Genomic DNA, 27,457 nt, shown 5'->3' with positions numbered 1-27,457 from the left:
ATGACCGAAAAGGCAAGGCTATAGTATGGAAAAAATGTCAAAATATGACATGTCCCAAAAACAGCTGAAAACACTTCAAAACAGCATAAACTAGCGTGCCAAGACACGCCATAGCATAGAATGTATCAAAAATTGCCAAAAACACCATAAAAACGCATGTTGAAAAATTGACCGAAAAGACAAGGCTATAGTATGGAAAAAATGTCAAAATATGACATGTCCAAAAAACAGCTGAAAACACTTCAAAAAAGCATAAACTAGCGTGTCAAAACACGCCATAGCATAGAATGTATCAAAAACCGCAAAAACACCATAAAAATGCATGTTTACAAAATTGACCAAAAATGCAAGGCTATAGTATGGAGAAAATGTCAAAATATGACATGTCCCAAAAACAGCTGAAAACACTTCAAAACAGCATAAACTAGCGTGTCAAAACACGCTATAGCAGAGAATGTATCAAAAACCGCCCCAAAAAACATAAAAATGCATGTTGAAAAATTGACCAAAAAGACAAGGCTATAGTATGGAAAAAATGTCAAAATATGACATGTCCCAAAAACAGCTTAAAACACTTCAAAACAGCATAAACTGGCGTGCCAAGACACGCCATAGCATAGAATCAATCAAAAATTGCAAAAAACACCATAAAAATGCATGTTTACAAAATTGACCGAAAAGGCAAGGCTATAGTATGGAAAAAATGTCAAAATATGACATGTCCCAAAAACAGCTGAAAACACTTCAAAACAGCATAAACTAGCGTGCAAAGACACGCCATAGCATCGAATGTATCAAAAATTGCCAAAAACACCATAAAAATGCATGTTGAAAAATTGTCCGAAAAGACAAGGCTATAGTATGGAAAAAATGTCAAAATATGACATGTCCCAAAAACAGCTGAAAACACTTCAAAACAGCATAAACTAGCGTGTCAAAGACACGCCATAGCAAAGAATGTATCAAAAATTGCAAAAAACACCATAAAAATGCATGTTTAAAAAATTGTCCAAAAAGACAAGGCTATAGTATGGAAAAAATGTCAAAATATGACATGTCCCAAAAACAGCTGAAAACACTTCAAAACAGCATAAACTAGTGTGTCAAAACACGCTATAGCAGAGAATGTATCAAAATTGCCTAAAAACACCATAAAAATGCATGTTGAAAAAATAACCGAAAAGGCAATACTATAGTATGGAAAAAATGTCAAAATATGACATGTCCCAAAAACAGCTGAAAACACTTCAAAACAGCATAAACTAGCGTGCAAAGACACGCCATAGCATAGAATCAATCAAAAATTGCCAAAAACACCATAAAAATGCATGTTGAAAAATTGACCGAAAAGGCAAGGCTATAGTATGGAAAAAATGTCAAAATATGACATGTCCCAAAAACAGCTGAAAACACTTCAAAACAGCATAAACTAGCGTGTCAAAACACGCCATAGCATAGAATCAATCAAAAATTGCCAAAAAAACCAAAAAAATGCATGTTTACAAAATTGACCGAAAAGGCAAGGCTATAGTATGGAAAAAATGTCAAAATATGACATGTCCCAAAAACAGCTGAAAACACTTCAAAACAGCATAAACTAGTGTGCAAAGACACGCCATAGCAAAGAATGTATCAAAAACCGCCCAAAAAAACATAAAAATGCATGTTGAAAAAATGACCGAAAAGACAAGGCTATAGTATGGAAAAATGTCAACATATGACATGTCCCAAAAACAGCTGAAAACACTTCAAAACAGCATAAACTAGCGTGTCAAAACACGCCATAGCATAGAATCAATCAAAGTTGCCAAAAACACCATAAAAATGCATGTTTACAAAATTGACCGAAAAGGCAAGGCTATAGTATGGAAAAAATGTCAAAATATGACATGTCCCAAAAACAGCTGAAAACACTTCAAAACAGCATAAACTAGCGTGCCAAGACACGCCATAGCATAGAATCAATCAAAAATTGCCAAAAACACCATAAAAATGCATGTTGAAAAATTGACCGAAAGGGCAAGGCTATAGTATGGAAAAATGTCAAAATATGACATGTCCCAAAAACAGCTGAAAACACTTCAAAACAGCATAAACTAGGGTGCCAAGACAAGCTATAGCAGAGATTGTATCAAAATTGCCAAAAACACCATAATAACGCATGTTGAAAAATTGACCGAAAAGGCAAGGCTATAGTATGGAAAAATGTCAAAATATGACATGTCCCAAAAACAGCTGAAAACACTTCAAAACAGCATAAACTAGCGTGCAAAGACACGCCATAGCAAAGAATGTATCAAAAATTGCCAAAAACACCATAAAAATGCATGTTGAAAAAATGAGCAAAAACGCAAGGCTATAGTATGGAAAAAATGTCAAAATATGACATGTCCCAAAAACAGCTGAAAACACTTCAAAACAGCATAAACTAGTGTGTCAAAACACGCCATAGCATAGAATCAATCAAAAATTGCCAAAAACACCATGAAAATGCATGTTGAAAAATTGACCGAAAAGGCAAGGCTATAGTATGGAAAAATGTCAATATATGACATGTCCCAAAAACAGCTGAAAACACTTCAAAACAGCATAAACTAGCGTGCCAAGACACGCCATAGCATAGAATCAATCAAAAATTGCCAAAAACACCATAAAAATGCATGTTTACAAAATTGACCGAAAAGGCAAGGCTATAGTATGGAAAAAATGTCAAAATATGACATGTCCCAAAAACAGCTGAAAACACTTCAAAACAGCATAAACTAGCGTGCCAAGACACGCCATAGCAGAGAATGTATCAAAAACCGCCCAAAAACACCATAAAAATGCATGTTGAAAAATTGACTGAAAAGACAAGGCTATAGTATGGAAAAATGTCAACATATGACATGTCCCAAAAACAGCTGAAAACACTTCAAAACAGCATAAACTAGCGTGTCAAAACACGCTATAGCAGAGAATGTATCAAAAACCGCCCAAAAACACCATAAAAATGCATGTTTACAAAATTGACCGAAAAGGCAAGGCTATAGTATGGAAAAATGTCAAAATATGACATGTCCCAAAAACAGCTGAAAACACTTCAAAACAGCATAAACTAGCGTGCCAAGACACGCCATAGCATAGAATCAATCAAAAATTGCCAAAAAAACACCATAAAAATGCATGTTGAAAAATTGACCAAAAAGACAAGGCTGTAGTATGGAAAAATGTCAAAATATGACATGTCCCAAAAACAGCTGAAAACACTTCAAAACAGCATAAACTAGCGTGCAAAGACACGCCATAGCATAGAATCAATCAAAAATTGCCAAAAACACCATAAAAATGCATGTTTACAAAATTGACCGAAAAGGCAAGGCTATAGTATGGAAAAAATGTCAAAATATGACATGTCCCAAAAACAGCTGAAAACACTTCAAAACAGCATAAACTAGCGTGCCAAGACACGCCATAGCATAGAATGTATCAAAATTGCAAAAACACCATAAAAATGTATGTTGAAAAAATGACCGAAAAGACAAGGCTATAGTATGGAAAAATGTCAAAATATGACATGTCCCAAAAACAGCTGAAAACACTTCAAAACAGCATAAACTAGCGTGTCAAAACACGCCATAGCATAGAATGTATCAAAAACCTAAAAACACCATAAAAATGCATGTTGACAAAATTGACCGAAAAGGCAAGGCTATAGTATGGAAAAAATGTCAAAATATGACATGTCCCAAAAACAGCTGAAAACACTTCAAAACAGCATAAACTAGTGTGTCAAAACACGCTATAGCAGAGAATGTATCAAAAACCGCCCAAAAACACCATAAAAATGCATGTTGAAAAAATGACCGAAAAGACAAGGCTATAGTATGGAAAAAATGTCAAAATATGACATGTCCCAAAAACAGCTGAAAACACTTCAAAACAGCATAAACTGGCGTGCCAAGACACGCCATAGCATAGAATCAATCAAAAATTGCCAAAAACACCATAAAAATGCATGTTGAAAAATTGTCCGAAAAGACAAGGCTATAGTATGGAAAAAATGTCAAAATATGACATGTCCCAAAAACAGCTGAAAACACTTCAAAACAGCATAAACTAGCGTGCAAAGACACGCCATAGCATAGAATCAATCAAAATTGCCAAAAACACCATAAAAATGCATGTTGAAAAAAATGACCGAAAAGTCAAGGCTATAGTATGGAAAAAATGTCAAAATATGACATGTCCCAAAAACAGCTGAAAACACTTCAAAACAGCATAAACTAGCGTGCAAAGACACGCCATAGCATAGAATGTATCAAAAACTGCCAAAAACACCATAAAAATGCATGTTGAAAAAATGACCAAAAACGCAAGGCTATAGTATGGAAAAAATGTCAAAATATGACATGTCCCAAAAACAGCTGAAAACACTTCAAAACAGCATAAACTAGCGTGTCAAAACACGCTATAGCAGAGAATGTATCAAAAACCGCCCAAAAACACCATAAAAATGCATGTTGAAAAAATGACCGAAAAGGCAAGGCTATAGTATGGAAAAAATGTCAAAATATGACATGTCCCAAAAACAGCTGAAAACACTTCAAAACAGCATAAACTAGCGTGCCAAGACACGCCATAGCATCGAATGTATCAAAAACCGCCCAAAAAAACATAAAAATGCATGTTGAAAAATTGTCCGAAAAGACAAGGCTATAGTATGGAAAAAATGTCAAAATATGACATGTCCCAAAAACAGCTGAAAACACTTCAAAACAGCATAAACTAGCGTGTCAAAACACGCTATAGCAGAGAATGTATCAAAAACCGCCCAAAAACACCATAAAAATGCATGTTGAAAAAATGACCGAAAAGGCAAGGCTATAGTATGGAAAATTTTCAAAATATGACATGTCCCAAAAACAGCTGAAAACACTTCAAAACAGCATAAACTAGCGTGCAAAGACACGCCATAGCATAGAATCAATCAAAATTGCCAAAAACACCATAAAAATGCATGTTGAAAAATTGACCGAAAAGGCAAGGCTATAGTATGGAAAAAATGTCAAAATATGACATGTCCCAAAAACAGCTGAAAACACTTCAAAACAGCATAAACTAGCGTGCCAAGACACGCCATAGCATCGAATGTATCAAAAACTGCCAAAAACACCATAAAAATGCATGTTTAAAAAATTGACCGAAAAGGCAAGGCTATAGTATGGAAAATTTTCAAAATATGACATGTCCCAAAAACAGCTGAAAACACTTCAAAACAGCATAAACTAGCGTGCAAAGACACGCCATAGTATGGAATCAATCAAAAATTGCCAAAAACACCATAAAAATGCATGTTTACAAAATTGACCGAAAAGGCAAGGCTATAGTATGGAAAAAATGTCAAAATATGACATGTCCCAAAAACAGCTGAAAACACTTCAAAACAGCATAAACTAGCGTGTCAAAACACGCCATAGCATAGAATGTATCAAAAATTGCCAAAAACACCATAAAAATGCATGTTGAAAAATTGACCGAAAAGGCAAGGCTATAGTATGGAAAAAATGTCAAAATATGACATGTCCCAAAAACAGCTGAAAACACTTCAAAACAGCATAAACTAGCGTGCCAAGACACGCCATAGCATAGAATGTATCAAAATTGCCAAAAACACCATAAAATGCATGTTGAAAAAATTGACCAAAAGGCAAGTCTACAGTATGGAAAAAACGTCAAAATATGACATGTCCCAAAACAGCTGAAAACACTTCAAAACAGCATAAACTAGCGTGCAAAGACACGCCATAGCAAAGAATGTATCAAAAACCGCCCAAAAACACCATAAAAATGCATGTTGAAAAAATGAGCAAAAACGCAAGGCTATAGTATGGAAAAAATGTCAAAATATGACATGTCCAAAAAACAGCTGAAAACACTTCAAAACAGCATAAACTAGCGTGTCAAAACACGCCATAGCATAGAATGTATCAAAAATTGCCAAAAACACCATAAAAATGCATATTGAAAAAATGACCAAAAACGCAAGGCTATAGTATGGAAAAATGTCAAAATATGACATGTCCCAAAAACAGCTGAAAACACTTCAAAACAGCATAAACTAGCGTGCCAAGACACGCCATAGCATAGAATGTATCAAAAATTGCCAAAAACACCATAAAAATGCATGTTGAAAAATTGACCGAAAAGGCAAGGCTATAGTATGGAAAAAATGTCAAAATATGACATGTCCCAAAAACAGCTGAAAACACTTCAAAACAGCATAAACTAGCGTGCCAAAACACGCCATAGCAGAGAATGTATCAAAAACTGCCAAAAACACCATAAAAATGCATGTTTAAAAAATTGACCGAAAAGGCAAGGCTATAGTATGGAAAATTTTCAAAATATGACATGTCCCAAAAACAGCTGAAAACACTTCAAAACATCATAAACTAGTGTGCCAAGACACGCCATAGCATAGAATGTATCAAAAATTGCCAAAAACACCATAAAAACGCATGTTGAAAAATTGACCGAAAAGGCAAGGCTATAGTATGGAAAAATGTCAAAATATGACATGTCCCAAAAACAGCTGAAAACACTTCAAAACAGCATAAACTAGCGTGTCAAAACACGCCATAGCATAGAATGTATCAAAAACCGCCCAAAAAAACATAAAAATGCATGTTTACAAAATTGACCAAACACGCAAGGCTATAGTATGGAAAATTTTCAAAATATGACATGTCCCAAAAACAGCTGAAAACACTTCAAAACAGCATAAACTGGCGTGCCAAGACACGCCATAGCATAGAATCAATCAAAAATTGCCAAAAACACCATAAAAATGCATGTTGAAAAAAATGACCGAACAGTCAAGGGTATAGTATGGAAAAAATGTAAAAATATGACATGTCCCAAAAACAGCTGAAAACACTTCACAATAGCATAAAGTAGCGTGCCAAGACACGCCATAGCATCGAATGTATCAAAAACTGCCAAAAACACCATAAAAATGCATGTTTACAAAATTGACCGAAAAGGCAAGGCTATACTATGGAAAATTTTCAAAATATGACATGTCCCAAAAACAGCTGAAAACACTTCAAAACAGCATAAACTGGCGTTCCAAGACATTCCATAGCATCGAATGTATCAAAAATTGCCAAAAACACCATAAAAATGCATGTTGAAAAATTGACCAAAAAGGCAAGGCTATAGTATGGAAAAAATGTCAAAATATGACATGTCCCAAAAACAGCTGAAAACACTTCAAAACAGCATAAACTAGCGTGCAAAGACACGCCATAGTATAGAATCAATCAAAAATTGCCAAAAACACCATAAAAATGCATGTTTACAAAATTGACCGAAAAGGCAAGGCTATAGTATGGAAAAAATGTCAAAATATGACATGTCCCAAAAACAGCTGAAAACACTTCACAATAGCATAAAGTAGCGTGCCAAGACACGCCATAGCATCGAATGTATCAAAAACTGCCAAAAACACCATAAAAATGCATGTTTAAAAAATTGACCGAAAAGGCAAGGCTATAGTATGGAAAAAATGTCAAAATATGACGTCCCCAAAACAGCTGAAAACACTTCAAAACAGCATAAACTAGCGTGTCAAAACACGCTATAGCAGAGAATGTATCAAAAACCGCCCAAAAACACCATAAAAATGCATGTTTACAAAATTGACCGAAAAGGCAAGGCTATAGTATGGAAAAAATGTCAAAATATGACATGTCCCAAAAACAGCTGAAAACACTTCAAAACAGCATAAACTAGCGTGCCAAGACACGCCATAGCATCGACTGTATCAAAAAACGCCCAAAAAAACATAAAAATGCATGTTGAAAAATTGTCCGAAAAGACAAGGCTATAGTATGGAAAAAATGTCAAAATATGACATGTCCCAAAAACAGCTGAAAACACTTCAAAACAGCATAAACTAGCGTGTCAAAACACGCTATAGCAGAGAATGTATCAAAAACCGCCCAAAAACACCATAAAAATGCATGTTGAAACATTGACCGAAAAGGCAAGGCTATAGTATGGAAAAAATGTCAAAATATGACATGTCCCAAAAACAGCTGAAAACACTTCAAAACAGCATAAACTAGCGTGCAAAGACACGCCATAGCATAGAATCAATCAAAAATTGCCAAAAACACCATAAAAATGCATGTTTACAAAATTGACCGAAAAGACAAGGGTATAGTATGGAAAAAATGTCAAAATATGACATGTCCCAAAAACAGCTGAAAACACTTCAAAACAGCATAAACTGGCGTGCCAAGACACGCCATAGCATAGAATCAATCAAAAATTGCCAAAAACACCATAAAAATGCATGTTGAAAAAAATGACCGAAAAGGCAAGGGTATAGTATGGAAAAAATGTCAAAATATGACATGTCCTAAAAACAGCTGAAAACACTTCACAATAGCATAAAGTAGCGTGCCAAGACACGCCATAGCATCGAATGTATCAAAAACTGCCAAAAACACCATAAAAATGCATGTTTACAAAATTGACCGAAAAGGCAACGCTATACTATGGAAAATTTTCAAAATATGACATATCCCAAAAACAGCTGAAAACACTTCAAAACAGCATAAACTGGCGTTCCAAGACACGCCATAGCATAGAATCAATCAAAAATTGCCAAAAACACCATAAAAATGCATGTTGAAAAATTGACCAAAAAGGCAAGGCTATAGTATGGAAAAAATGTCAAAATATGACATGTCCCAAAAACAGCTGAAAACACTTCAAAACAGCATAAACTGGCGTTCCAAGACATTCCATAGCATCGAATGTATCAAAAACTGCCAAAAACACCATAAAAATGCATGTTGAAAAATTGACCAAAAAGGCAAGGCTATAGTATGGAAAAAATGTCAAAATATGACATGTCCCAAAAACAGCTGAAAACACTTCAAAACAGCATAAACTAGCCTCCCAAAACACGCCATAGCATATCATGCATCAGAAGTGGCCTAAAACAAGATAAAAATTGATGTTGCAAAAATGACCGAGAAGGCAAGGCTATAGTATGGAAAAAATGTCAAAATATTACATTTCCCAAAAACAGCTGAAAACACTTCAAAAAAGCATAAAATAGCGTGCCAAAACACACCATAGCATCGAATGTATCAAAAACTGCAAAAAAACACCATAAAAATGCATATTGCAAAAATGACCGAGAAGGCAAGGCTATAGTATGGAAAAAATTTCAACATATGACATGTCCCAAAAACAGCTGAAAATACTTCAAAACAGCATAAACTAGCGTGCCAAGACACACCATAGCATCGAATCTACCAAAAACTGCAAAAAACATCATAAAAATGCATGTTGAAAAAATGACCAAAAAGACAAGGCTATAGTATGGAAAAAATTTCAAAATATGACATTTCCCAAAAAACAGCTGAAAAGACTTCAAAACAGCATAAACTAGCGTGTCAAAACACGCCATAGCATAGAATGTATCAAAAACTGCCCCCCCCCCCAAAATAAATGCATGTTGCAAAAATGACGGCAAGGCTATAGTATGGAAAAAAATTCAAAATATGACATGTCCCAAAAACAGCTGAAAAGACTTCAAAACAGCATAAACTAGCGCGCCAAGACACGCCATAGCATAGAATCAATCAAAAATTGCTAAAAACACCATAAAAATGCATGTTGAAAAAATGACCGAAAAGGCAAGGCTATAGTATGGAAAAAATGTCAAAATATTACATTTCCCAAAAACAGCTGAAAACACTTCAAAAAAGCATAAAATAGCGTGCCAAGACACGCCATAGCATCGAATGTATCAAAAACTGCAAAAAAACACCATAAAAATGCATATTGCAAAAATGACCGAGAAGGCAAGGCTATAGTATGGAAAATATTTCAACATATGACATGTCCCAAAAAACAGCTGAAAACACTTCAAAATAGCATAAACTAGCGTGCCAAGACACACCATAGCATCGAATGTATCAAACACGGCCAAAAACAACATAAAAATGCATGTTGCAAAAATGACCGAAAAGGCAAGGCTATAGTATGGAAAAAATGTCAAAATATGACATGTCCCAAAAACAGCTGAAAACACTTCAAAACAGCATAAACTAGCTTCCCAAGACACGCCATAGCATAGAATGTATCAAAAACTTCCAAAAACACCATTAAAATGCATGTTGAAAAATTGACCGAAAAGGTAAGGCTATAGTATGGAAAAAATGTCAAAATATGACATGTCCCAAAAATGGCTGAAAACAGCTTATTATAGCTCATACAGACGTGCCATGGCATAGCATGTTGAAAAAATTGCCAAAAAAAGCCATAAAGTCATGATATAGCAAGTTGAAAAAATGATCAAAAACCACATACTGTACTGTGATAAATCGAAAATTTTCAATATGTCAGAAATGATTGAAAACAGTTATTTCAGCTCATAGAGATGTGCCATAGTAAGCATGTTAGAAACATGTCCAAAAAAAGACCAAAAACTCATACTATAGCATGTTTAAAAAGATGACAAAAACTGCATACTATAAAAATCTCAAATTTTGACCTGTCCCAAAAATGGCAATAGAAAACCGCTTATTAATTTTGACATGTCCAAAAAATGGCTGAAAACCCCTTATTATGGTTTGTAGAGACACGTTGAAAAAATGGTTGAAAACCACATAGTATAGTATGGCAAAAAATCTTAAAATATGAAATGTCCCAAAAATGGTTGAAAACTGCTTATTATAGCTCATAGAGATGTGCAATAGTGTAGCATGTTGAAAAAAGGGCCAAAAAACCACATAGTATAGGCTGCTGAAAAATCTCAAATTTTCACATACAAAAATGACTGAAAACTACTTATTATAGCTTGTAGAAACGCGCCAGAGTATAGCATGTTGAAAAAAACGACCAAAAAGTATCACAAAAATCACAGCATGTCAAAAAATGAACAGAAACAACATAGTGTATAGTATGGCAAAAATGTCAAAAAATGACATGTCAAAAAAGTGTTGAAAAACAAGACACATCATAGTATAGCATGTTGAAAAAATGACCAAAAACAACCAAAAACATCATATTATAGCAAATGACCAAAATTATCGTGGCGAAGTATGTCAAATATTGTCAAATTTTTACGTCACAAAAATGGCTGAAAATGACAGATTATGTCTTGTAGAGACATGTCATAGTATACAATACCAAAACAAAGACCATGAACATCAAAATTTAGCATGTTGAAAATGGCCAAAAACACCACAGTACAGTGTGCCGAAAAATTTCAAATTTTGACATACATAAATGGCTGAAAATGACATATCATAGCTTGTAGAGACACATCATAGTATACTATGTCAACAAAAAAAAGGACAAAAACATAATTTTAGCATGTTGAAGAGATGGCCAAAAACACTATAATATAGTATGTCCAAAAAGGAAATATTTGATATGTTAAAAAAATGGCTGAAAAGGACATATTATTGCATACTGGGTATATTGTGGCTAAATAGCTGGAACAGAATTATGAATACTTTATCCCCAGGAGAAAATTGTGACATTTTACTGTTTGCTCTCCCGCTATATATAAGCAAAGAGAATAATAAATGTAAAAATTTTACAGTATTCAAAAATATGTGCATTATACTACCAAAACAATGAATGAAATAGAAGAAAGGATATTTACAAATATGTACATCATACCATAAAGTGTGTTGAATGTATGCAAGCTTTTAATACGTTAAAATAAGATTGTCAGTTAATCGATAGTGCTCGAGGTTCTGACCCCTGATGCAAAGGTCAGCCTTTCTCACAGTGGTGATGTCGGACCTGTGGAAAGAGCAGAAATACTTAGAAATGTGATCTGACAGTTTTTTCACCACTAGATGTATCTTGCCATTTCACTATGTGACAGTGACACAGCTTCAGCTGTGACGGGCACAACAACCAGCCTGCACGCTGACAGACACACAATCACCAGATGGATAAATCATGCTTTCCATGCTTTACCATGAGAGCATACATATATATCAGTAATAAATCCAAACTAACAAGACTGTTTGGTAACTTCACAAAGATATTTTTAGCCTCTGCAGTAAATAAATGCTAACCAGCTTTAACACTGGAAACAAGCAACATTAGCTCCACAGTAACACAACACACAGTCTACAGTGTTACAGTCAAAAACATTTTTTTAGCTGTAAAGCAGAAAGTAGGCTAACTCACCGTCGGTTTGGAGTCCTTTCAGCTCCTGTTAGCTCTCGCCACCTCGGAAAAGCAGCTCGCAGCTCTGGTGTTCACCCTCGTTTTCTTCGCCATGCATGCATTTTCAGGAATAAGCAGTTGTTTCATTGTTGGTGGTTGTTTTATCCAGCCGCTGTGTCCTGAATATTATGTTGTTATCTCGATGAAAACAGCTTTGTTTTCCCGAGATAACGAGAAAAATAAGTTACGAGAAACGAGCGTTGTAATCTTAAGATAACAACTTAATTATGCCGTTATCTTGAGAGTACGACGCTCGTTTCTTAAACACCTGGAAATATGTTGTTATCATAAGAAAGCAGAGAAAATATAATGTATGGAAACACTTCCTTTTAGGGCTTTGTTACTATAGCATGTCTACCAAATATGCATAAAAAAGTCATACTATACTATTTCGTCCAAAACAGCAAAACAAACAATTTTATGTCCTTGAAACCAACTTCAAAATTTCATATTATTGTATAATAGGTTGTGAAATATAGAAGTATAGCTTGTCTGAAAATTATCCTATTATGTAAAAAAACATCATCGTATGGCACATCATAAAAACAATTCCCCAAAAACCTGAGAAATAATAATAATAATAATAATAACACCAACAATAATAAATACACCAACATCCATTATTTATAGTCAAAATTGTTGAAATATTTATTTAATTGAAAGACTTTATGTCAACTCAATAAGACATTTTTAAAACCTTTAAAAAAAAAACATACTGGGGAGGGGACAACATACATTTCGCTGATAAAAGAAAGAAGGAAACAAACTGTGAAGAAAGTGCTTTTTTTCTCTTTGCGTGTTTTGAAATTAGAACATTCGAGTAATTCCTTGACCTTTGACCTCTCCACAGCACTGTGCTGAGTTTAAAGGGTCTCTGGTAAAATACCTTCACCTTCTACTTCCTGTTTTCAGTCAGTTATTCCTGTCATGACATCACTGTATGAGCCCTGATTGATCTGTCCATGTAAAAAATATGAAGGACTTCTGACTCTGATATTTACAAAAGTAGCGGCTGCTTGCCTACCTGCCGTAACGCGGACACTCAAAGGTGTTAATGAGGATTCACCTTTTCCGAAAATCATCCAGTGCTGCTTGTTGGTCTGTTTGAATTGAGGAGTTTTATTCCTGTAAATAGTGTTTGAAAAAAAAACCCAGAGAAATCAACCTTTATTCCCTATCCATTTTTAAGATAGAAAACATGTTTGCCCCTGGTAAACATGATACATGAAGAGTTCTGATCCAAAGTGAGAAATCCAAATTAATTTGACACCAACTCCAATTTATTCAGAGTTATTTTAATTCCTTCTTGTCACCACTAGAGGTCAGCAAAGGTCCACAATTACTTAACATTGCCTCACACTTTCATTAAGAGTACAGTGCCTAATAAGATAATTTTTATGAGTAGAATTAGTCGTGTGCTCTTAATAACAATAACAAATAATTGATGTATCCTAAGTTTTTTTCCTGCTAATATCAGCAATTAATTGGTTTGAAATATGTAGGATGTTTCTCCCAAAATGATAATTTGTTCCTTAAATTAACATGACTTTGCAGAGGACCGGTTAGATATGAAAAAATCAACATTGAGTCATCAAATCAAAAATGTGTTGTTTTTTTTATTTTAGGTTTCTCTAATTCATGCATGCATTTGACTTTCAACCTATTAAATGTCAGTGTTATTAACCAAAAAACCTGATCAGAAATGACGAATTATAAACAGAAAATCCAAATTGTTCAATAAAAACATTTTAAATGTTTGTTTTTTTATTATTATTTCTATTAATTAAGGCCAAAGAAAATAAGCTATTAAAAAGCAAACAAAAAACAAAAACAAAATCGACATTCACATTTAAACTTAACACAGAACGAAAAACTGTTAAACCTTGTATGATGCTACAGAGAGTATCCAGTTTAGTAAAAGGGCCATTTTGTAAATGTTGAGTGCGCTAATTAGCGATGTGAGTAAATGATTTTTAATTTTAGGACACCAATGAATCAGTTTAAGGAATAAGTTTAAATCTTTTCCCTCCTGAAAAAAGTCAAAACCTTTACAGACTTAAATTAAACGTTGATGTTTCAGTTCAGAACTCTTCATGTGGAATAAAACTCCTCAAAGCTTCACTTCTAATGTGACTGATTGAAACATATCAGACCAAAATGCAGATGGCGAAGCACAGCATGTCAATGTGCTTCTGCCTGGTGTAAATCCTTTATTCATTTTTTAATATAATCTTTAATCATATATTTCTATTATTCCATAATATGCTTGACGTGAGAGTGTTTCACTCAAGATAATACAATGCTTTTTTGTTTTATTTTTATATTAGCAAATATTCAAGAGCAAAACATTCTTGAATGTCTCGTCATATACTTCTAAAAGAGAAACAAAATAAATTAAATCAGTTTCTTTTTGTACATACTTACATGATATGAATTTATGTATTGTTTTGCTTCAGTTGAAGCGTGTTTGTATGTAAAAATAAACGGAGTTAAAGGCTGCAGCTGTTAGCTATTAGCACACTGATTTCCCGCTGAAATGCGACGGACGGATCGTAAAATAATGAATAAAAAATGTAACACAAAAACAAAAAACAAGCTAGCATGAAATGAACGTTTAGTACCTCGCCGTAACATTGAAGGACAGCTGCGATTCCCCCCCCTCTGACCCCGCCCTCGTATCAAAACATATCACGCTCTTTGTAATTGGTTGATATTGTAAAATATCATTTTTGCCACAGTTTGTTTTGTTGTTGTTGTGGAAATATCCTTCTCAAAAAAATAGCCTAAACTTTTTTGAGGACATGTTAAAAAACAAACAAAAACAAAAAAACAAACAAACAAGCAACTTTCAGCAAATACTTAACAGGAAAATATTAAAGTGAGCCACACACAATTTGAAATCCAGAATCTTTGTTAACGATTGTCCTTTTCCGCCTCCGGGACGCATGATTGCCATTTTTCGTGGGACAGTCAGCACAAATGGGAGAACTTTGTTGCTCTGGATGAGAGCGGCTGCACTTCCTCTCAGGCTTAAGTGCACCTTCACCACATTAAAACCACAGTCTGGACGCTAATCACCTAAACACAACCACATCATTTTGGGAGCTAGTTGGCAGCAGCACATAGCCTGAGGGCAAGTGCTGCCTGAGAAAGGTAGACTACTTACTTTCTCATGCGTCAGACTCTGGTTTCATTCTTTTCAGTCGCAGGAGCAGACTGTCTTTGCATTTTCCTTTAAAAAAAAAAAAAAGAAGCTTTTTTCACCTCCATATTGTCCTCCACAGGGCGCTACATGTTGTAAGCCACGTAAATGGGGTCCAGCTGGTCGGCCAGGAAGCCATCACGCAGGTGCATGCGCTGTTTCTCGCCACGGGAGTTGATAGGGATAACCCCGATGTCGACCACCACCACCACGCCCACGATCAGATAGTGCTCCTCCAGGACCACGTTGGTGACCAGGGGGACCAGATCCAGGGCCTCATGCTCTGAGCCATCCAGCTCCACCACCACCACCAGCAGGTTGGTCCACGTGAACACAGCGCTGGGAGACACATAAGAAGAAGAAAGAACATGACCAATGTCCCTCAGGGATCTCTGTTTTTTTGGGGTTTTTTTATGCTGTTGGATTGTCACGTGTATTTAAAACCCAGCAATAGAATAAGCACAATTTTTATCATGTTTTGCAGAAATGCTGATCTAAAACAAAATTGAAAGATCTTACAAATACTGCTGGAATTGGCTGCATTTGTGTTAGTTTATGGTGATTATTGGATGTTGTAGACTGTTTGACTTTTACAAAAATGAACCTAATTTTGAACAGCATTTAGATGGAAATTGCACAACGGGTTGAACTGTAATCAGTCTTCTTTGTGTAATAATGAAGCTGTGTTAGGCCGTCATCACACAGAGGTCATGATGTCATTGCGTCTCATGTCAGCGTGCTGTTGCTCCTCACCACTCTGTGATGCTCTTGTGCGTCCTGATGACAGAGGTCTCGATGTCGATGGGGTGGTAGCGCATCCCTCTTAGCTCCATGGCTTCCTCCAGAGCGCCCACCACATACAAGGCATCATGACGCTCTAGACACAAACAAGTTTGAAACGTATAACTTCTGACGATACCTTTTTGAAATTTATTGATTTATTGATTATTTATTTATTGAAAGCTGTCATTTTTCATATATTACAAAAAAATAATCATCTCCTCCTAGATATGAGTAATAAAAAAACACCAATAAGATGTTTATAAATAGAGAATATTTCTGAAAGTGCTTTGTGTTTTTCACTGTGCTGTCATTTTGGCCTGAACACTATCATCAAATCCTGTTAAAAGTCAAGAGCTTATATGAAATAGTACATAGAAACATAGATAAAAAGTACATGCATGCAGATCATCCACTGGCCACAGGGCTAGATATTTCATCCGGCCTGGGAACTTCTCGCTCACAATCATGGCTGAATAATTAAGACTTCTAACTTAAAATCAAACAGATTCCACCTACACAGGTTTAAGTCCTCTTTACAGTCCTCTTTATTTCAGACAATCAAAAGTCATACGATATGATATATTTTTGGGCGTTCAGTATCTAAACATACAACTATTTTAACACCAAAGATATAAACAGTATAATACAGCATTAAGTAAGATGTGTTCTAGGGATGTCCTGATCATGTTTTTTGGTTCTGACCGCAACCAGAGTATTTAAATGTTTAGTATCCTAGGCTGCAGAGTGCACACTTTGAGTTGGCTTCTCTAAGTTATTCAAATCAATCCAATGTATAACCTTTGCTTGACAACATGAATAAATGAAAAGCTTTGACGTGCATTATTATTATTTTAATTAATATTATTATTTAATTAATTTATCTATTTATTTATTAAAAAAAAAAAAAAAAGACAGACCCTCCCTTTAATCTTTTTGGCTCATCAATGTCTCGAGTATTTTCCAGTGTTTGATGCTCTTACCTGATGAACAGTATTCCCTTGATTGTTTATTTTTGTCATCTTTACATCTTTTGCGCGGATTATGCTTCATCAATACATAAGCCATGCTGGCTTTTTTCTCACGTGGTAGTATAGTATGTAGGCTACTTGCAGTGGCTTGGTAAGTGCTGTCTGTCTCTCCTCCAAGCTGGGCGCAGAAACACCATGCGCTATACGTTATCGCAAAACACAAATTTTCTTACACTGAGCTGAAATTAAACAAGTGCTCATAACTTTGATAAATAACATAAATAAACAGCTTCATACTGCGTTTTCATTTACGGTGTGAGGTGTTTTGTGGCAATTGGGGCTCAGCCCCTGCTCTGAGACACATGGAGCTTAGCAGAGGAAAGAGACAGACAGCTGAGAGGAGGAGAGTTGACAAAGGGTGCACTCCGCATTGGTGTGCATTTAAGTAGAAACATCTATGTGACAGCTGACATAAAACAAAGTACCGGATCATTTTATAAGTTAAATGTAGCCGATCCCGATCTGTCAAAAAAAATTCCTTAATTAACTCCAATCTGATGTTTGAGATTGGATGAGGACGTCCCTAATTTGTTCACATCTGAGAGGAGATTTCACTCAAACAGCATTTAGACCATCACACAATTCTCCAGTGAAACCCAGACTAATGGTTGCCTTCAGGGTTGGCACCACTTAAAATCAGCCCCAAAGCTGTGTAATCCTTCTCTCTGTTGCATGAGAACACTAAATGTCAGTGTTAGCTCCATCAATAACACATTCACATTATTCAAACAACTGATCAATCTGGTCCCGCCCTCACCTCCACTGGCGTCGGTCAGTTCGGTCCTGCGGAGGAAGCCCAGGTATCCAGTTCGTGCCCAGACCGTTTGTGTGTCTCCGAAGCTCAGTCTGGAGTTGAAATGGTCGGACTGCAGCGCCTCGTCTCCATAGACAGTGAAGTAACCGCTGGCGTTGTGGCCGCTGTGGACCCAGATCTACAAAACATACAGTCAGCTGTTAAACCACGTGGAGCAGGTGGAGCTCTTGTTTGCTTAAGGTGTTAACACCTGTTGTTCTGCTCTAGTATCTCATGTGTAACTGAGTGAATCTGACTCATAAAAAACACATGATGGGAAGACAATATAACTGCTCCTGCAATGACTGATTTTTATCTGCTATTCATTTGTCAGTTATACTTTCAGTTAAGCAGTGACTTGTTTTTGTCTTCAAAGTCACTGACAAACTCTTATTTTTCATTGATTGTTGAGGATGTTTGTTTTTTGTATTTTATTGATTTGTTTATATATATAACTATTGTCACATTTAGGTCAGGAAATCAAATGACTGAATATAAAAAAATAATTTAAAAAATAATGTAACTAAACAAGAAAAAAAACAACAACAAACAAACAGATGTATATTTGTACACTCATAAACTCCTCCTTCAACACCAAAACACGTAGCAGGATTTAGGGACAAATTTTAATTTAATTTTTTTCTAAGCTACATTTTAAAAATCTACCTTGTACCTTGCTTATTTCTAAATTAAAATCCAGCTTCCTTTTGCCTCATTTTTAATGATATTAGAAGCTTTAGGAAGCAGGAACAAACAAATGTTTTATTTAATAAACTTCTTACATGATCATTGGATGATTAAAACTATTGTTGTTTAAATGTTGTAATTTTCTTTCAAGTCACTAGTTGCTTAATTGAACAATTATTTTAAGGAGTAATATAAAGTATTGCCCTCATTTGCTATGTTTGCTTATAATGTTTCTCATTTTCTAAAATGTTCAGAAGTATATTCTAAATATTGAAAAAACTGTTTTTTCTTTCTAACAATGACTAAATAAGTGATCGCAACAGTGACTTTAGTCAGATCAAAGTTTTACCAAATTTATGCGTAGTACAAACAGTGTAGGAGACAGGGAAGTACAATCTTTCTTCCACTGATAAGTACTAAAGTCATCTTATAGTGTGCTGTCACAATCTTTGTTTGTATAGAAAGTGATTTGTAGACAAACCTCGCCCAGATGTGACTCTCCCATTGGTCCCTTGGTCTCTGGGTTGGCGATGATGATTCGGACCCCCGGCAGGATCTATTACGAAAGCAGAGACAAAAACATCAACATTTAAATCATTTAAACATTTTCACTGCAAGGAGAAAAATAAAACAAAATGAAATAAAATAATAAACCCTTACCTTCCCAGACTCCATCAGAGGCAGGCTGTGTGGTGACCCCCTCTCTACTAGTCTGACCCTGTAGAGGAAAAAAAAATGAGCAAAATCTGCAGCATTAAAAAAAATGAAATCTGTATACCAAAAAACAATGTGAACACAGATCCATGGAAAAAAAGGTTGTTTTAATTAAAGGGCATATATACAAATAATTGCTTGTAAATTCAACATTTAAAGGGTTTATTTAAAGGTGTACAATACAGTAATTGTCGGTTACAACTTGCTAATAGTTTTTCCAGTGAAAGTGAAAGTGTGGCCAATTCACTTTTGGAACAAGCTTTGCCCGCTTGGTGTTTTGCCTTGCAATATTCGCGTTTTTCTTGGCTCTGTGTCCATGAATTTCGTAGCTTCCTCTTGGATGACTGCTGCTTAAGATCTAACATCTGGTCGCAACCTTTTTTCATGACCTCACATTTGCGCTGTGCCCAGAAATGTCCTGAACATAGCATGATAAGAAAACACAGGTAGAGGGCAGAGTCTCTGCAAATAAATACACTGCCACACGTATCTAGTGGGCCATACGTGATTATTGAGAGGGTTCATCAGTCTTTACATTCTGTTTAAGGAAATTTAAAAAATATATATATTTATACACTTTATGTATATTTGCTCCTCTCTCCTCTCAGATTAAAGTATTTCACATTTCAATTTTTTTTCTTTAGTCAGTAGTTTAGTAGCAGGATTTGATATCCATGTTGCATGCTATACACTTGAGAGCACTGTGACCTGCAACTTTTGGGACAAACATAGAAACTTTTAGAATATTCATGCCTGAGATTTAATTTGAAATGAAAGTACAAAGAATGTTGGGCAACCACCCCCCAACAATAATTATACTTTTATCCTAACAGCTAAAAACAAAATCATGATGTTGATTCTCAAAAGGAACCTGACAGGAGGAGTTTTTGGGATCATAAAGGAGAAATACGAAGCGTCTCTGGTAGAAACAGGTCTGCTTAAATCAGCAGTGATTACATGTAATCATACACAATGACAGTTATATTTATACACAGCAGGACTGAGCAGCCTGGCTGCCTCATGCACTGTGACTTCTCTGGGGAAAATGACAGCGGAGCGGTCGCAGACTGAAAGCCATAATCATTTGCTGGATCAGAGAACAGAAAGCTGAAGTTTCACCAGACACACTGGGAAACTTTTTGGGAACAACTTCTGACATGTTTAAACTTAATTTTACAATCTCGGCTGTGAGCTGGTGTCTACCTAAGCCCGAGAGGTCTCAGTATTGTTCCTTTAATCCCACCGGACCACCTTGCCAGAAGATATTTGAATAAATGTAAGCCTTGCTTGTCATCCTGGAGTTGTTGTCCATCTCTGTTACCTGGAAACTGACAGTTTCACCACCTTTAGAGATAAAATTTGACACTAATGTTGAGCCCTTGCGGCAATTTTTTAAACCTGCGGATGGTTCATAAAGTCAGATTTCTCCCCTGAAAGCCAAAACTCTGGCAAAACAAATTCTGGAGACTCCCAAGTTGCTATTTATGGTGTCAGCCAGCATGAAATGTGACTCAGACTGGGTTTGATGGGTTTTAAGTGCATCTTTCTCCGACTGGAAGTGTTTTAGAGGCTGCGAGGGTGACAGCCAGGGCATCAAACTGACATGCCTGAAATCGTCATATTGTCTTTAAAAAACTTTTCAGCTTCTCATTACATTCAAACTTTTTACCATCTGCCAGGACTGAGGGCTCTTAGCTGTAAAACAAGTTATGTGCTGGAATAATGCACAACTCTACTGAGCACTGAATATATTCTGGGAGTGTTTGCTGAGTGGATTGCTCTCCATTCACAAACACAACTGCTGCCTCTCATTCAGAAACTTCACCTCATTCACACTGAAGCTGCCCAGAGGAGGCTGCAGCAGGAAATCCCACAGGAGCAAACACAAACTGTTGTGGGCGCAGAATATATTTCACTGATGGAAAACAGATCCATTTGGAGATGAAATTTCATACGAGAAAATACAAGAGGACACACACGCATGCAAATCCAAAAATCTGTATTTAAATCAAGTATTGTAAAATATTACTTGGATGCTGATTAGTAATTTTAAAGATGTTTAATAAGGCTTTTTTTAAGCTTTTGTTGTTTAAAGTTTTGATCTGATTGTGGCTCCAAAACAGAAGTTAGTAGATAACTGACATCTTGAGGAATCATCCTCTTTGTATCACAAATGTACAAAATCTAAAGAAACGGCCATCTCAAGACTAAAATAAGTGTCAATGATGAAAAGTAAAGGTAATGTTTGTTTTTTTCCGGTGAGTGTTATGGGCAGAGATTCTGTAAACCACATGATTTATCATCAGAAAGCGACAAAGAAACAATTACATAATGACTGATTCATCTTTGTTTTGACTTCTTCCATCTGTGAAAGCATCTACTTTGATTAGTTACTCGACTCTGGGTTGCAAAACAATGAATTAGCTAATTTGAGATGTGAGGTTTGTTAAACTCACCTGTCATGCCGTAGCGCTCTCATATCAACAAACACAGTCGTGGGGTCGGGTCCCGAGGTGCCCTGAGAAACACCACCAACAGCAGTTAACACTGCAGTCACACAATGTCCTCTTATACAACTAGTATCAAATGCTTAACAAAAACGTCCTCTACTACTACTGCTCCTACCAGTGGATGCTACTGTGCGTGCATTAGTGCTCAGAGAGACAAGCTTTCCCTCCACAGCAGAGGGAAGAGCTTTGGGTTTGAGAGCAAAGACGGGATCCTACAAGACCTCAACAACATTTCACAGAATGAAGGGGAGAACAATGTGAGAGCGACAGCAGTGGGATGATTTTTGAAGGAAATAAGCAAAACAAAACAGATTCAAACAAAAACAAACACATCTCAACATTAAAAACAGAAGGTTTTTAAATTCAGATTTAACATGCAAACAAAAAGTATTAACAGAACTGTCTTTTAGAGCAAAGAAAAGAGGGAAAAGTGATACCAAGCCAGGGAAAAGAAAGATGGGAAAAAAGGGGTGATGATGATGTGATTACATCCTGTAAATCCTGAAAAAAATATATACACATAAAAAAATCAATGAAATATGATTTGGCCTGTGCCTGGTAGTGTTTTTAATCAGTTAAATCTTTCTGTTCGGTGTTGACTGCTGTACGCCAAAATGTGAGTGCAAACTTCAAATCCAGTGAGAGAAAAAGAAAGAGATAAAGACCCCCTTTCCGACCTCTCTCTTCGTCCACCATCCCTCCATCTCCCCGCTTTCTCTCTCAGAGGTGATGAAAAACCTTTGCAGAGAGAAAGTGTACACAGAGCCCACCACCGGACACACAGCTGCATGCTGGGAGTCAGAAACCCACACACCCAGAGCACAAAATGGCAGATAGCATCATCTCCACAAGGTGGCTACATTTCTACCCTTGAAACTCCACCAGGAGATGAATATTTAGCAATTAATTCACATCAGTTTGAGAGGTGGTTTAAGAAGATTCTGTGGACTTTTGTGTAAGTGCAGATTTTTGGTATGACTCTGGATCACCTCTGGAATCTCAGCTTACCGCTAAGATGGCTGTAAGTCACTAACCTTTCAATAACAGTTTGTTTACTGCAGACCATGCCGTGTTATTTTAATTACAAGGTAGAACACAACAGCTTTCTTCAATTTTTGTACTCTTTGCTTGTTAATAATTTAATTTCCTCCGATATTATTGGACTCATGATTGACAGTTTCCAAATAATTGATGTAGTGGGGCACAGCGGGCTAGAGGTTCGGTTAGCTCACTTCTTTCCAACTCCACTCCTCCAGATTTTATTTCATTTTTTACATTTTGAATTTGTATTCTTCAGCCTCAAGCAATGCTAACTCACGTGCCAAAAAAATAAACAATTCTTAAATGCACTGCGACTCGCTCTATGAACATTAAGTCTCAATGCAGAAATGTCAAAAATCTATTAGAAAGTCAGTTTTGTAAGGCCAGGCTGTATGATCCTTACAGCTGAATCAGCTGAATAACAAAACTCAAAGAATGTAAATATCCGCATTGCGTTTATGTTCGAGATTACCTGTTGAGTTTTGGTGAGAATAGCTGAGGTTAAGCAATGGCAGATGAATACAATCTGATCAGCGCATATAGAGGGAAAAGGGACCTTTAAAAGAGCCACAACGCAAGTAAATTCAGATTTTTTTTTCAAATATTCATCATTACAAATATTTTAGGTTTTAAAAATAGAAAATGAGAAAAAATAAATCATGCAAAGAAAAAAAATGCAGCGCATAAATAATCGTCAATTATTGTTTTATAATGGCATCATAACCCTCTGAAGTGGAAAGGAGGTGCCAAGAGATTCCCGCCCTTATATGCAGTCATACTTTGGAAACACATGTAAACACACTTAGATGTGTAAAACAGATGGAGTTTCCCTTGAAGATGGTTTGCAGTTGGTCAATGGTGCAAATTTGCACGTCAAAGTTCATCAGAGTTAAATTAAATGCAAAAATACTGAGAAAAATAACTTCACCTCTGCAGCTGTTCCATTCAAATTTGTTGATTTTGGTCCAATATTTTACAATTTTGTGATAAATGCGGGTGTGACCAGGCCCTAACTTTAGTGAACCCAAACTCACTACACCTCCTGTCGTCTGTAACACCATTCAACCCAACAGGGAGGACTGGATACTCAAAATAATCCTTAAAAACGTTGATCTAAAGCCAGCTGATGAGTGATGTGCTGACAAGCAGTGGAGTGGAGGTGGGGGTGGTTGGGTGGAGGGGTTGATGGTGGTTCCCTACCTGGTCGGCAAGCTTTCCCAGCCTGTGAGGCTACAGCAGCAGAGAGGGGTGGAGGAGGAGGAGGAGGAGGAGGAGGAAGAGGAGGTAAGGAGGGAGGGCGGAGACAAAACCAAGTATGAGATATGTGGGCGGGGTTATGATTTAAACAAGAAAGGAGCAGGGAAGGAAGAAAAATGTCAAAATGGAAAACTCAAAGAAACAAAACAAGCAGTCAGAACTGAAAGATTTGTTCAGCCAAATGTTAGTTTAGTCATTTAAAGCTGCTGGAAATAGTTTGGTTAATTTAGATTACTGAGCAGTCACTCTGTAGACTGTATTAGTTGTTTTGCCATAATATTAGTGTATACTGATGCCGTGCAGTTAGAAATCACTATTCCGCACAATTGCATTGTACTGATGATTTCATTATGTTCAAAATCTGAAACAATTTTTCAGTGATGTTTTAACTGAATTTAAACTTGAAAATAACTGAATTATCTAGCGCCAATCACAAGAGATCTTTCGATTCTTCTTGGCTTTTTTATAAGAAGCTAAAAGAAAAAACTTTGTGACATTACATATGAACTTGGGGAATATCCTGATTTCATCCACTTACGGTTGCAAATCATATCTGAAATGTAAAAGCAATGGTCAGCTTGAAATGGAAGGATGACACTGAACCTGGGAGACATACAGACAAAAAGCTGAATGCCCCAAAAAATTGGTTTGTTCGGATGAAAGAGAATGAATGTGGCTTTAACTTGGATGTTTTGCCCAACCACTGATGCTGTTATCCCTATTAACTTGTAATCTACTTACCCACAAAAAATCCCATTATTGTTGCAGGCTTAATACCCTGTATCTACAAGAAGTGTATTTATTCATTCTTGCATTAACATCCATGCATGTTTTTACAATTCAAAGCCAGATATGAACAGATTTCACATGCCCAGGAGATGGAAAAATCATTCTTAAAAGAGGTGTAAACTTTCAATGCAAAACAGCCAACATTGCAGTTATATGGATTCTCCAGCTCAGCAGTGATGGGCTGACCTGCAAACCCCAAACTCTAGGGTAAGAAAATTCATTTATGGTCTTATCTGGGAACCAAAAGTAAGTCCACCATCCCCCGAAACACCTATTCATCAGCCAGACTTTCCTTTAAGAACAGTCCATTCTCTCCATGTTCCTAATCCACACAACAATTCCAAAAGAATTACCTACTTATATAAAATAATTTGGGAAATTATTTGCCATTTTTAACCAGAGTCAGACAAAGGAGGAAAACTTTGTTTTTCAGGCAGTAGTTTATAAAACAAGCCTCATTTATCCAGCCATGTGTGCAGTACTTACCAAACGTGCATTTTTGCTTTTAAAAAATGCTACTTTTTAAAAATGAACTGAAAGAGAACCTTATCTACGCTTTCTTCAATGCCAGACTGCAAAACTAAATTTTGTTTTGTTTTGTTTTTTAGCAAAAAAAAAAAAACCCTGCCTGTTTGGGGAGTACTAAGCATATGACTGGATAAATGGATTAAGTTATACAGTATGAGACTTAAATAGTTCTGCTGTTTTTAAATGTGGTTGCTAATTAAACATTAAATCAATCTTATTATTGTTTTCCATGACTAACATGACTTGCATGACTAACTGATAAACAAAATAGTCACTCTGTGAGTGAAGTACTCCTTGAACACATCCTGGACACAGACATACTGACTTTATAACTTTTGACTCCGGATAAGACAGCAAAACATTTCTTGTTCATGTAAATGACGCAATCTACTTAACCAGAAAATAAACTATTTAAAGCTGAATGCACGTAACACAATCACAGACTAATCGTTGGTCATCATTTACAAGCAAATTAATGGCAAAATTGAGTTTCTATTGTCTTAATCCAACTGTGACAGAGTTAATATGCTACTAACTGTTTTTTAACCTTTGAGGCTGATATTTAGCAAAATACCAAAACAACCTAAGAGCTCAGCATCAGCTGAGTAAAAAAACCAAGAGGCTGTGGCCAACGTCTTTCATGAAGAGCAACAGCAGCTACTTTCTATACTGGGAATGCACAATTTCAGCAGTCATACCAGGAAACATCCTGAGTCTCTGGAAGCACTGAGAACCAGGAGCAAATCAAATGCGACTGACCTGCAGGCAGATCGCCAGGTTGACCCGGCAGCCGAAGGAGGTGCTGACAGCTCGAGGGTGGAGTCCAAGGTCCTTGAAGAGTTTGGAGAAGGACTGTGTCAGTGCTGTCCTGGGACGCTCTTCCGCTACAACCACACAGGTCCTCACCCGAGATAGGTCCAACCCTCGAGCCTGAAGTGGGACAAGGAGGTGGCAGTATAAGAAGCTGTTGTCTGACGTGAAGTATCTGTGATCCACTTCCTTTTATCTTTGCATGTCACTTTAATCTTTTCCTGAGTCTGTTAGTTAAATTCATAAAATGTGAATATAATACAAACTCTTCACCCCATGTACCTTCAGCGAGTCGGTCTGCAGGCCAAGGCCTTTGGTGCAGAGCTCCATGACGCTGTAGGAGCAGAAAGTGTCACGGACTTTGTACTGACTGACGGCAGACAGCCAGAGAGCCGGGTTCACCTCCAGCTCAGACGGAGGGATCAGGATGGACTGGTGACCTGAGTACACACTGCACAGAAAATCCACACAAGAAAAAAGATGGGCAAGGGGGGATTATATTGTAGTTCTGATGCAATTAATTCTTCCAAAATGTAGAAATTTATGTTGAGTTTAAAATGCTGGCCATTGCATAAAGCAAAGTGTTTGTGTGCTCCTTTAAACTACAACTCTGACTCTTTCTCACCCATTCTTTTACATCTCCCCTTCCTGAATAAAATGGACATATAAGTAACACTACTTTAAAGGTCCAGTCTGTAGGATAAAGGTGTATCTATCGGCAGAAATGAAACAACATAAAATAAGTGTTTTTTTTGTATATGTGTACAATCACCTGAAAAATTTTTTCGTAACCTTAGAATGAGCCGTTAATATCTATTTTGGGAGTAGGTGGTCGTTTATGAAGATGTCATGTTGCACTGCTACTTTTCTACAGTAACCCAAAATGGACAACATGGCTCTGAACAGGGCCATTCACATATAACCCACCATAGTTAGCAGCCCCTCTGAGATTAGCCAGACAGCATTGGAAAATCACAGATTTTTAATGTGAAACCACTTTCTTTTGTGTTTTTACTGTTTTAGTCACTGGTTTCACTTGTTTTGGAGAGGAAGAGACCTC

General features: G+C 36.4%; 1 protein-coding gene across 8 annotated transcripts in view; it reads right to left on the bottom strand.

The window, feature by feature from the left end:
- Positions 1 to 12,875: 12,875 nt before the first annotated feature.
- Positions 12,876 to 27,457, bottom strand: part of LOC121951317 (disco-interacting protein 2 homolog C) — a 224,121-nt gene continuing 209,539 nt past the window's right edge. For 6 of the 8 annotated variants that reach the window (XM_088085027.1, XM_088085028.1, XM_042497594.2 and 3 more), the window contains 9 exons: positions 26,680 to 26,848; positions 26,347 to 26,517; positions 24,214 to 24,243; positions 21,919 to 21,980; positions 19,409 to 19,466; positions 19,230 to 19,304; positions 18,026 to 18,200; positions 16,211 to 16,334; positions 12,876 to 15,796 (listed from right to left, as the gene is read on the bottom strand). In XM_088085027.1, coding sequence (XP_087941153.1) covers positions 15,544 to 15,796; positions 16,211 to 16,334; positions 18,026 to 18,200; positions 19,230 to 19,304; positions 19,409 to 19,466; positions 21,919 to 21,980; positions 24,214 to 24,243; positions 26,347 to 26,517; positions 26,680 to 26,848 — 1,117 coding nt within the window. In that variant the 3' untranslated portion in view covers positions 12,876 to 15,543. The remainder of the gene's footprint in view (positions 15,797 to 16,210; positions 16,335 to 18,025; positions 18,201 to 19,229; positions 19,305 to 19,408; positions 19,467 to 21,918; positions 21,981 to 24,213; positions 24,244 to 26,346; positions 26,518 to 26,679; positions 26,849 to 27,457) is intronic. The other 2 variants (XM_088085029.1, XM_088085031.1) reach the window with 1 other exon arrangement.

Source organism: Plectropomus leopardus, chromosome 12 (assembly GCF_026936395.1).
Source record: "Plectropomus leopardus strain MGB_pleo_1.0 chromosome 12, ASM2693639v1, whole genome shotgun sequence".
Taxonomy (NCBI): Eukaryota; Metazoa; Chordata; class Actinopteri; order Perciformes; family Serranidae; genus Plectropomus; species Plectropomus leopardus.
The sequence above is the reverse complement of the archived record's forward strand: the minus strand, read 5'-3'. Positions and strand labels throughout refer to the sequence as shown.